The 12,013-nt window shown below is 49.6% G+C and overlaps 1 protein-coding gene across 2 annotated transcripts; it reads left to right on the top strand.

Annotated features, from left to right (window-relative positions):
• Positions 1–434: 434 nt before the first annotated feature.
• PRPF3 (pre-mRNA processing factor 3) lies at positions 435–11,634 on the top strand (the record flags this gene model as incomplete). 2 transcript variants are annotated; one of them, XM_082011702.1, is made up of 15 exons in its annotated part: positions 435–579; positions 1,357–1,487; positions 4,600–4,746; positions 5,209–5,292; positions 5,427–5,623; positions 5,987–6,293; positions 6,992–7,158; positions 7,815–7,897; positions 8,476–8,619; positions 8,915–9,014; positions 9,530–9,643; positions 10,230–10,348; positions 10,932–11,015; positions 11,119–11,180; positions 11,488–11,634. In XM_082011702.1, 15 exons carry the CDS (start codon positions 435–437, stop codon positions 11,632–11,634), a joined length of 2,031 nt encoding a protein of 676 aa, XP_081867828.1. The 2 variants fall into 2 exon arrangements, with proteins under 2 accessions (XP_081867828.1, XP_081867827.1); XM_082011701.1 differs by having other exon boundaries at positions 5,403–5,623.
• Between the last annotated feature and the right edge of the window lie 379 nt (positions 11,635–12,013).

Here is a 12,013-nt window from a genome sequence, read left to right as displayed (position 1 = left end):
ACCAAACGTTTTTGTCCTGTTTGTGGTGTGTGAAAGTGGAGGCTGATCCGGAAGGACCGGTATGGTGTTCGCCGTGTGTCCTTCTGTCATCCATGAGGGAAGACTGGTGGGACGTAGGAGGTTCAGGGCTTTCCCTGCAGAGTAATCTGCAAGCATGATTTCCCTTCGCGGGACCTGATGCTGCATCTTGTCTGCTCAGGTTGTGGGTTTCTCACTTATGAGGCCCTTCCTCCCCGTGTGACTCATCTAATTTTAGCTTGTGTTTTAAAAATAAGGGAGCAAAAGTCATCTCCAAGAGCTTTCACCGCGATGAAGGAGAAAAGCGCGGCACCCAAGCAATGATAATCTGATACTTTCTTTTACTAATCTGTTTTTCTTTTATCTATCTTCTTTACAGGTACAAACAAGATAATTCAATTCACCTCCTGGCAAAGATGTCGCTCTCCAAAAGGGAATTGGATGAGCTGAAACCATGGATCGAGAAGACGGTGAAGCGAGTTCTGGGGTTCTCGGAGCCCACGGTGGTCACTGCAGCACTGAACTGCGTTGGGAAGGGCATGGATAAAAAGAAAGCAGCCGGTACGTCCCGTGGGCTCCAACCCTGACCCTGCAGCTGTTTGTAGAGGTGGTCAGACCCCTTGACGGAGAACATAGGTGCACACAAATTCGTAAACAGCCTCGATGAAATAGCCTCAATTCGGATCTAAACTCGCTCCCTCTATTCCCGGCAGACCAACCTACTGCTGGTGGTGCCAGGCGGCATGGCAGGTCGTGGTTTTGTTGCCGGTGGTGGCTGGCAGTGTCTGGGGGATGAATGCTGTCCTTACAGGTGTGAAATCTGGTTTGCGTTGAGCTAGTTTTATAAAAGAAACAAACCGCCCCCCAAAACCTGGAAGCTCTTGAGGTACGTGCAGGGGTACGGACAGGGGTGGTTCTGACTCCGCCTTGATGAGGCAGAGGTGAGTACATGCAAATCCACGCAGGCAGGTGAGACATGATCAGAAGCCTTGGAATATGTTACAAAATATTAAGGAAGTAAAAATTAATTTCAGGCCTCTGTTTCTAAAGAAATTGAAAATGATAATTTAACCTGTGGGGGGTTTTTGACCATTAGAACCCTAATTTTTTTTCTAGTTGAGGCCTGGACTCCCTTAATCCTTAAGAGTTTAAAATTCCTGACAACAGGATCCTCAGAGGCCTCCGGAGCGCAAGTCGCAGGCCCCACTGCGTTAGTGGGGTTGAATCCACCTTTAAATACGTGTTTTGCAGCTTTGCAGAAGTCTCTGCGAATTCTCCGTTCTTCCGCTCATCCCAGGCAGTGAATTCTGAATTTACACAACTCCTCTTCTTTTCCAGACCACCTGAAACCCTTTCTTGATGATTCCACCCTGCGATTTGTGGACAAGCTCTTTGAAGCGGTGGAGGAAGGTCGAAGCTCCAGGCACTCCAAATCCAACAGTGACCGGAACCGGAAGCGAGAGCTGAAGGTGATTATTGATTGTTGTTTTTTTTCTGTGGTTTGGTGGCCGTGAAGGCAGCACTCGTACTCTGCCACACTTTCCTCTTCCAGAGAGGTACATCTTGTAATGCTTAAAGTTCAAGAGAAAAGACTCTTCTCCATGATGAAGTGTGTGAGCCTTTACCTTTCGGTTCTCTCTACGAGGTAGCGCCATGCTATCCTTGATGGCGGCCAAGGTGGAAGCTCGGAAGCTTTTGATTTCGTTAACTATCTCTGCTAGGCTTGTGCAGTGGAGTAACTTCATAGGACTCCATCTCTCTGTTTTCGTTCGTACTCTTTACCGTTGCATTGGCAGTGCCGTGTTTTCGCTGGGAGCCTGGGATAGGTGGTCCCAGCAACTTCCCATTGCTCTTCCTTGCCCAGACACGCCGTGTTTCGCTCTGCCAGCCAGCTCTCCCCATCAGCGAGTGAGTGGGGCTCTGTGGTGGGTGATCTGATGGGTTTTCATTCTATTTTTCCATCCGGAATCAACAGAAGGTGGTTTTTGACAAGCCCTGTTGTAGCACAAGGTTAATTCCAGCAGGGATTTAATAGCTCTCTCATGTTTCTCCCATCTAACGCTTGTTTGGGATGGTAGAAGTCTCATGCATCCAAACCTGTTTTCACCTCCTTTCTTCTCTTGAAGACTTCACTCGCCATCTTCCGGGATTGCATTTTTTCCATCACTCGCATACCGAGTTTAAAAGGGGCTACTCTCCATGCTGCTCCCTGCTTACAAAGTAAGTTCCCTTTCGCTTTTTCTGAGGTTCCTATTTTATGGCAATCTGTGTTTCTCTGTGACAGTTTTAGTCAGCACTTAACCTCAATAAGCTAGAATTATCCTGTTCGGGATTTGGATCTCTTCAGGTGTGTGGGGAGACAGCTGCCTGCACTCCCTGTTTTCTGGTAGAAACTTGGTTCTTCTCCCACGCTTTAGCTGAGACCTTAACTGGTGCCAGAGAATGGTCTCCAGGTCTGGGTACGTGCACCAATTAACGAATGGTGTGGTAGAACAGCTTCCGTACTCCTCGGTACAGCCCGAGGAGCAGCAGTGCAACCCAACTTAAAGATCTGGAGAGGTTTGGGTTCACAAGTCCCAGCCTCCTGAGAGTGACGGTAGTTTAAAAGGACCTTGGTCTTCTGCAGCTTTCTTGGTCACAACAGAGGTGCCACTAAGCGTCTTTCAAGTATTTCCATGCTGCAGGTCCGCTTTAATTTGGGTATTGGGCTGGCGCTGCCATGGGGCTGTTAGGAAGGAAGATTTCGGCTAGGCTGGTGGATCCTAGCTGCTCCCCTCGACCCACTTGCTTTTGACCTCTTGGGGAGATGGCGGAGGGATAGGGATGTCCTCAATCCCCATTGCTGCTTGGTGCTTTGTGGTGGCAGGGTGCAGGCTGCAGCCTGGCAGGGTGACTCTTGCAGCCCCGTGGCACAGCAAGCGCCTGTGGATCCCGCCTTTCTTCACAAGTAGAATTCGGATTGTCCCCACTTTCGGGCTGTCTTGTCCTCTCATCTTCCTTGTGGCCGTGGCCAGTACAGGGGGAGGGCAGGGAGCAGCAGCGTGTTGCAGAGGGGATCTCATGCTGGCAGAGCAGAGCAGGGATGGGTCTGGGTGTGGAGTAGGTGATTCTTCTCCGGTGAAGCGTCCGCTGGTGTGTCTCGGTAGTCTCGGCTTCCCGGCTAACCCGAACGCAGGGCTGGGAAGAGGCAGAGCAGACCTATCCTCTTCTCTTGGCTCCTGGCACGGGGACAGGCATCCCGCCCGCATATCGTCGATGCCTCTCTCCGGAATTACCTTTCTTGGACGTCGTCCATCAAGATCTAGATCTGTCCTGACCCTGCTGTAACACGAGACAGTCTAGTGAGATTGTCAGATCACGGTCATACTTAACAGACTGACTTCCCCCCCACCCCAGTGCAGGTTTTGGAGTTGAATTTGTACTTGCACACATAGATCTTGCAGCAGCGAGCAGTGGATTAATTCAGAATGCTACGTACTGGTCATGTTAGCTGTCTTCAGCGCACTGCCTGACCTGCCTTCTCTCTCCTTGATTAACTCTTGTGGGGTAGGTCCTTGCTTGGGAAGTTTCAGGAACTAAAACATAATGGTTTACACACTTTATACTATGGGCAAGTCCTTTCTCTTGAACTTGTAGGTTTTCCAAGAAGTACCTGTGTCTGGATGAGGAAGTGTCCTTGTAGAATATGAACCGTTATAGTGAAGAAGGGATTGCAACTAACGCTTACAACCGGTGTGTATATTTTCTTTTCAAATAACACCTTGACACACACACTACAGTAACACAGTCGCATGGACAAATCCAGTTTACCGTACACAAAATAGGCACTGACTAGATGAAATCCATGGCCGCAGTCTCTTGAGCTGGGGCGTGCTTGAACAGAGCTCTGTGTAAAATGCACCTCGACTTTTGTTTTGTGACCCTCACGCTGTATACGAGTCCATCAGCGTGGTCATTGCTCTGCCTGCTCTCCGAGCTGCGCTTCTCCGGAGCGGCTCAATTTGAGCGCAGCATCTTTGGATCTGAGCTGGAGTTGGCTGGGTCAGAGCGTGAGGGAATGCTGTAGGTGTCCTGACCTGCCCCGGGTCTGGGCTGTGTCCTCCTTTTGGGGGGGACATGGTGGGACAGCGCAGCTTCCTTCACCAAACCCTCTGAAGTTGGCAGAAGATGTGGAAACCATTTTAGCCCAGTCAGTTCAGCTTGTGGGCAGGCTTTTTCCATCTCTCTGGGTAGCTGAGCAAGACCTTAAATCTCCTCAGTGCCAAAACCCCTTTGACCGCCCGAGAGAACGATGGTGGCTTTTACACGGGCACATCCCTGTGATGTCTCCTGTTCTTCAAGCTCTTGCATGGATCATCCTTGATGCTTCTCTTGGTGGGGGACCAGGGCACAGGCTTCATGTGGGATTACCCGCGTGGGTCAGGCTGCGAGTGCCACCCTGAAAACTCTGAACCACAGTGCACTGCTGACCATACAGTGCTGGATCTGATCCGCATGCTGGTTTCTCATCGTAAAACAATGTCCGTGAGGAGAACTCTTTGTTTTTAACCACAGTTTTCTCCTCCTCTCCTTTTACATTAGGATGTGTTTGGTGATGACTCTGAGGTATCCAAGGAATCTTCCGGTGTCAAGAAGCGGCGCATACCGCGATTTGAGGAGGTTGAGGATGAGCCCGAGGTCATTCCAGGCCCACCGTCAGAGAGCCCTGGGATGCTGACCAAACTACAGGTCGGTCTTAACTAGGCCGTGTTACGTGAGCTCTGCCCCAGAAGAGAGCTTGCCAGTGTCTGGGATCTTGAATATCAATGTGGTTTAGTGTTTATTTACTTCATCTTAATTCATCTCACAAGCTGAGCAAGAAAATAGCAAGTTGCTTTTGCCTGTCCTTTGTTTGCTGCTATCGTTGCCTTTGTTCCCTTCATAAGGCTCACTGCCGCTAGTGCGTTAGGCTAACGATAACGTGAGGGAACGGTTGGATGTTCTTTTCGCATAAGCGAGAGTAAATGGTCTTGGCAGAGAGTGCCTGCGCTGTTAGATTCCTTCTCCGCAGCTGGAGTTTGTTGGTTAGGGCAGTTTGATACAATTCTGTTCTCACTAAGCTGGCTTGCGTGTGTTTGCAGCTGTAAAAGGGTGCTGAGGACCCTTTCTGCTAGAGCGAAGAAAACTCACTGTCCAATTCTCTTGCCACAGATCAAACAGATGATGGAGGCAGCCACCCGGCAGATCGAAGAGAGGAAAAAACAGCTGAGTTTTATCAGTCCTCCAACACCACAGGTACCTACCGGAAGCGACGGGCAAATGCCGTGGTCCCCATTTCAGCTATGATGTGTTCACTTAGGTGTGCTGGAACAGGCATGTAACAAACCTTCCTTCTCTGTCAACAGCCAAAAATTTCTTCTTCATCCCAATCGGAACGTCTCCCCATCGGCAACACGATCCAGCCCTCCCAGGCAGCGACGTTCATGAATGATGCCATTGAGAAGGCCAGGAAAGCTGCGGAGCTGCAGGCCCGAATCCAGGCTCAGCTGGCCTTGAAACCAGGGCTCATTGGCAACGCCAACATGGTGGGGCTGGCCAACCTGCACGCGATGGGGATCGCGCCGCCGTGAGTACCTGCCGTTTGCTGTGTAATCCTGACGGGCGTTAAGGCCAGCATGCCGATGGAGAGTCTGACCAAAGGTTTCTCCAGCACTGTTGGTTCCCTAGCAGTGGCCTTAATGGCTGCTGAAGGGACAAATTTTATATTAAAGAGGTGAAATGGCAGTTACTCCTTCCTTGGGTAAGACTCCCAACTTCTGCACGCGAGATTTGAGTCCTTTGTGGTGGCGTAGATGAGATTTAGTGTTACGAGGGGGCCTTTCACAAGTCTTGGGCCGATTTGGTTCTTACTGTGGAAACAAGGCTCCCGTTTTCTTTGAATTAATGCTGTACTCGCATTTTAACACAATGTATCTTGTCTTGCCACCAGGAAAGTGGAGCTGAAAGATCAGACAAAGCCTACGCCACTGATCTTGGATGAGCAAGGCCGAACTGTTGATGCGACTGGTAAAGAGATTGAGTTGACTCACCGCATGCCAACCCTAAAAGCAAACATCAGAGCTGTGAAGAGAGAGCAGTTCAAACAACAGCTTAAAGAAAAGCCCTCGGAAGATATGGAGTCGAACACTTACTTTGACCCCCGAGTCTCCATAACCCCAGCCCAGCGTCAGAAACGCACCTTTAAGTTCCATGAAAAAGGCAAATTTGAGAAAATTGCCCAGAGGTTGCGAACGAAGGTATTTGAGGTCTTGCCATGCTAACTGACAGCACAGAAGTGAGGGTTCGGTTCGGGAGGGGAGTTGACTCTCCTCTCCTGGGATGTGAAGGAACCTGTGGTGCCTTTGAGTAAGAAGCTTTTTAGTGAAGTCACCTGAAACTTTCCAGTTGACATCATTCTTGTTGGAAAGGCAGGCATCCAAATTAGAACGTGTATGTGGAAAGTGTTTTCTTACAGCTAGCTTCACTTGATGAAAGGCAAAAATCTATTTGTTTTTCTTTTTTTAACAAAAGACTGAAAATTTCCAAAGAGAATAGATCATCTCCTGGCCCAGTGTTCTTTCCGCAGAAGTGATCAGCCTAGAGGTGGAGATTTAAAGGAATCTTGGTAAAATGCCCAAATTCTTGGGGAGAATGGGAGAGAAGCGCTTCATTAGACAGAAAAGTCCAAGGATATGGTGCCTATAGGGAGATATTCCTTTGGGATTGTTCCATGCTCCTAGAATGCTCAGTAGTAAGACCAGGTTTTTGGCAGGTTTGTGAGCTTCTGCAAAAGCACTGTCATGTGCAGTGTGGTTTCTTCTGCGGTCTGCTTTGGATTGTTTAAAAAAAGAAATCAAAATAAATCAGCAGGTGCATACATATTGTGCTTTTCCTGAAGGTTGTGCTATTTTAGAATGACCTTTATGTGCCATTTTCCTCTTCTTCTTCTTCTCAGGCTCAACTAGAAAAACTGCAGGCAGAGATCTCGCAGGCTGCCAGGAAGACAGGGATACACACTTCCACCAAGTTGGCTCTTATTACCCCAAAGAAGGAGCTGAAAGAGGGGGAGATCCCAGAGATAGAGTGGTGGGACTCCTACATCATCCCTAACGGCCTTGACCTGTAAGTAGTTTACTTGCCAGGTTTTGATCCTTCTGCCGCAGGAGGAAACTCGAGGAACTTCTTGGGAGTAACATGGTGGTCTGTTGAGCCCTTGGGTAAATCAGGCCAGATATTACTGAATTCCACCTGCAGATCTCCGAGCTCCAGGCGGACACTAGGTTTGCTCCCAAAGTCTCTTGGGGAGAGAGGCAAGCTGCCTTGGTGGTAGGCAGCTGCCCTTCTCCCTTGTTGGAGGCAGCATTCCTCCAGCAACCGAGAAGGTGACTGCCGTGGAGTTAAGAGGGATTTTTTTTTTTTTTGGCCCAAAATTGGTGGTGTGTTTTGGGTTGTGGGGTTTTTTTTTTTTTTAAGTGTGAGCGTTCTGTACAAGTCTTGTTCACGGTAGACTTGTGGGAAGCCTGCTTCCTAACCGTGAAATGTAGGTGGATATTCCGCTGGGGGAGACACCTACGCATTAATACTACATCACTGCGTGTCTCCTTCAGTACGTCAAGCTCAGATCTATGCTTTGGGTAGGGATTTGTGCGTGTCACGTACCTGCCACGGCTGGCCCAAAGGAAGTGTTGTTTGTGGTTTTTTTTCGTGGCTTGTGTTTAAGGGAATGCAGGAGTTCAGGCTGGGAGGTTTGCAATGATGCCCGACTCTCTCCTTTCTAGAAAAGGGGGAACGTCTTCAAAGAGAGACGAGTACTTTGGGATCACAAACCTCGTGGAGCACCCAGCGCAGCTCAACCCACCAGGTACTGCCCCAGTTTTGGTCGACTTTGCTGTTAAACTAGACATAAAATACCCCGAACGGCTGCTGGGGTGAACCAGCATGCAAACCTCTACTTGTAGCACTGCAGCCCAGGGTCTCTTGTCCCTCTGAGGAGAAGAAATCATGCAAAGATAAGTCTGAAAGCTCTGCAAAGATAGCTGAAATTGGGAGGGAGAGTCTCTGCCCTGGTTTTGGAAACTTGATATAAAACCTGTAGTGGTTACCAGTAGCTTGCTTGCCTATTGATGATGTAGGTGGGGTAGCAGTGCAGACACAGCTCCTCATCTCCGGCAGGTTGGTTTTGACTTTCTTGCCCTGAGGAAGGGACATAAAATAACTACAGAGCATTTTATTTTTTGGTAAAATCAATAAAAATAGCCAAAACCCGTTTTCCTCGTTCTGTGTTTGGTGCAAACAGCCTGCAAGTGCTGCAGGCGTCAGGTTTGCCGATAAAGTGCGGATATGACGGAGTGTGGTACGGGTTTAATGGTTGCAGGCAGTATTTTCTCTTGCATCTTCAAAAGCAGATTTATGTTTATTTTGCCTCGTTTCTCTTCCCAGTGGACAGTGACACACCAGTGACCCTGGGTGTTTATTTAACTAAGAAAGAGCAAAAGAAATTGCGGCGACAGACTCGGAGAGAAGCCCAGAAGGAGCTGCAAGAGAAAGTCAGGCTGGGCCTGATGCCACCACCAGAGCCCAAAGGTAAATGACGGCTACGGCGGGGAGGCTGCGAGCAGAGCTCTGGGCTAACGCGGGCCCTTCGCTGTCAAACCAGTGGCCCGTGCCAAGCCTGAGCGTGGTCAAGAATGCAGAGGCAGCAGAGCCTCTATGGGATTGCACAGATCGGTGTATCGGTGCGCCTTGGTGTGAGCCGATACCTGCCTGTACAGTCGGTTTATGAGCCTGCAAGTGTGCCTGGTGTTTCTGCGCTTTACTGTTACGGCAAGCTGGCGTCCGACAGGAGCCTCTCACAGTTCCTCTCCTGTTTCCCTTGCAGTAAGAATTTCAAACTTGATGCGAGTACTGGGGACGGAAGCTGTTCAGGACCCAACAAAAGTCGAAGCTCACGTTAGAGCGCAGATGGCAAAGAGACAGAAGTAGGTGGCACATTGTACTGTATTTTTGGGGGGGGGTCGGTTTTAGATGGATTTAGTGCTGATGCTGCATTTGTTTATACAGAACGAAATCCCTGAACTGATGCAGCAAAGCAGAAGCAGCGTGACTTTCTGCGTATTGCTTTTGTAGCCTATTTTAGCTGCCTCGAATGACTCCCCCAGAGGGGAGCTGGGTCTTGGTGACCAGCTCTTGCCACTGGCGAGTGGCCTTGTGCCCTGTATTAAATGAGTTTCTTACTGTGATGATGATCGCTGTTGCAGTTGTTACTAATGAACGTTTTCAAGAAAGAGATAGAGGATGAATTGGACTGGATTAAAAAAAGCCCACAAGCCTTTAATTCAGGCAGGTGCAGGCAGAAATCTGGGCAGGAGTTGCAGCTGCTTTGGGATCTGTGGAACATACTCTGTGCTTACGAAGAGAAGGATCCGTTTTGATGCCGTAACGGATACTCCGTAGGCTGCATTTTGCTTATTGCTGCGTCTGTCTTTGCACCCAGAGCTCACGAAGAAGCAAATGCTGCGAGAAAGCTCACAGCGGAACAGCGAAAAGCAAAGAAGATTAAAAAGCTGAAAGAAGACGTTTCGCAGGGAGTTCACATAGCTGTGTACAGGTGAGTGCTGGGCTGGGCGCCCTTGGCGGTGGCTCAACGGACATCTCTTTCTAAATAAACCTGACAAATGCCCAATAGAAACGTGCTGATAGAGAGGAGCAGCCTTCGGTAGCAGGGCTGTGCATCCGCTCGTCAGGTTTCATCAAGCATTAAAGAATTCCGGCCTGTAGTAATTACACTGTCCCAAAAGACACGTCCATTAACTCTGTCCTTAATTGATCCTGTGATAGCTGAGCACTAAAACCACGTGTCAGGGTTGGAGCATTTCAGCTGGGATTGAAGTTTCTGATGAGGAGGGCCATTTCCTGACTGACAGAGCTAACCTGGTACATTGATGTCCAGAAATCAGCAAAATTTCAAGATCTAAATGAAATGAGAATGGGAAGGGATGGACGACAGCCCCTCTGAGCAGTCTGATAATAAATGGGCGTCATTTTGAGGGGTTGGTAACGCCCCTGAGGAGCTGGAGGAGGAAATGCTGGACCCAGTCAAGGCAGGGTAGGGAGCTCTAACGGCTGGTGATAATAGTTCTGTTTTTCCAGTGGTGTGTGTTGTTTTTTTGGTTTTTTTTTTATCCTATCCTTAGGGTCAGAAACTTGAGCAATCCAGCAAAAAAATTCAAAATCGAGGCGAATGCTGGCCAGCTGTACTTGACAGGCGTGGTGGTTTTACACAAAGATGTCAACGTGGTCGTGGTAGAAGGAGGTGAGGACTTCGGAGGCAGGCTTTTGGTCACAGCATATCGGTCGAAAGCTGCCTCGAGCAAAAATTAGCGTGAAAATTGTTGACTGAGGGTTACGGAAGGACAAGGAAGTAAGGAGGCTGTTTGAAACTCCCTTAATTACGGCTCTAATGGGGTTAGCGCTGACTGCAGAGCGCATTGTAATCCAGTTAGAAAACCCAGCGCGTTCGAAGTTGAAGAGAAGAGCACTTGATTTGAATCTCTGATACTTGGAGTGAGGAGAGCCTGAGTTCTCTGTCTGCCATGGTTCCTCACGGTTTGCGCCTCTCCAAATAATTTTTGCGAGGTGTTGAGCCTGTTTGGCAGCAGGAAATCCCGAGGTGGCCCAGAGCCGAGTGCCGTGCCAAGGAAGGCGGGAAAGGCTCGGCCACCCCGGGGGGTGTTAGTGCTGGACCAGTCTGGCTGCACTTTACTTGCCGTGCCTGGTTGGCTGGGCGTGCTGGGAAGTGTTAGTGGGCGATGTTTGGCTTCTGCTGCTTTTTAGAACTTCCTAAAAACTGAAGGTTAAAGGACTCTTTGTGAATTTCAGTCTCGATTCTTCCCCAGGCCCGAAAGCACAGAAGAAATTCAAACGTCTTATGCTTCATCGAATAAAATGGGACGAGCAAACATCGAACACAAAGGGAGAGGGTAAGTGTAAAACTGTGCGTGGAGGGGTGGTGAAGCTGCTCTTCCTCTGCTTTCAGGACTAAAATTAGCTTTATTGGTTGCTTTTGTTTTTTGTTTTTCTCAGATGATGATGAGTCCGACGAGGAATCCGTTAAGAAAACAAACAAATGCTCTCTGGTTTGGGAGGTGAGTCACGGACGTAGTTCAATACAGGGGTGTAGGCTGGAGGGAAGCGAGCCCCGTCTGACAGCGGCTGAGGCAGAAACGATGTTCTGAGGCTTTGGATCAGACGCAAACCTGCTGCTCTGACTCCTTCCGTAGCGTAGAGCTGCAGAACTAGGAGTGTCTCCCCCGCACAGCGCTCGTGCAGCGCTTTCCTTCCAGGCATCAGCCTGGAAAAATGTTTTTTCCCGAGTTCCCCGAGTCACTTGAAGCTGTTTGCCGTGATTTTCCCCGGAGCTGGGTTGGAAGGCATCGCTTTTCTCCTCCCCAGGGCACAGCGAAGGACCGCAGCTTCGGTGAAATGAAATTTAAGCAGTGCCCCACGGAGAACATGGCACGGGAGCACTTTAAGAAGCACGGCGCGGAGCACTACTGGGACCTGGCCCTCAGCGAGTCCGTGCTGGAGTCCACAGACTGAGGTGACGGGGCCCCCGCTGCCCCCCTCCTCACACCACCCCCCTGCCGGATCTCGGACAGCCCCTTCCTTCCCTTGCTCTCCTCAGCACAGCGATTAAAGACATATTTTTTAAAACAAATCACTGTTACGCTTATTTTCTAGATAAATTGGGATTGGGGCAGGGGGGCAGTGGAAGCTTTGCCGTCTGGGGAAAGGAGGAGGGGGACACGTACGCACACCTGCTGTCAGGGGTGTCTGTGAGGGAACCGGGGGCCGCAGGCTGCCCGTAGCGGTCTCGCGGGGCAGGAGCCGCATCCCCCTCCTTTATTTACACCATTAACTGGATTCTTGTTCAAGCCGAAGCTGTTTTCCAGCCCAGGCCCGACGCCCCCCTTTTAGA

The sequence above is a fragment of the Phaethon aethereus genome, assembly GCF_964289735.1.
Source record: "Phaethon aethereus genome assembly, chromosome: 28".
NCBI classification, from domain to species: Eukaryota; Metazoa; Chordata; class Aves; order Phaethontiformes; family Phaethontidae; genus Phaethon; species Phaethon aethereus.
Note: the sequence above shows the minus strand (reverse complement) of the source record. Positions and strands in the feature narration are given on the sequence as shown.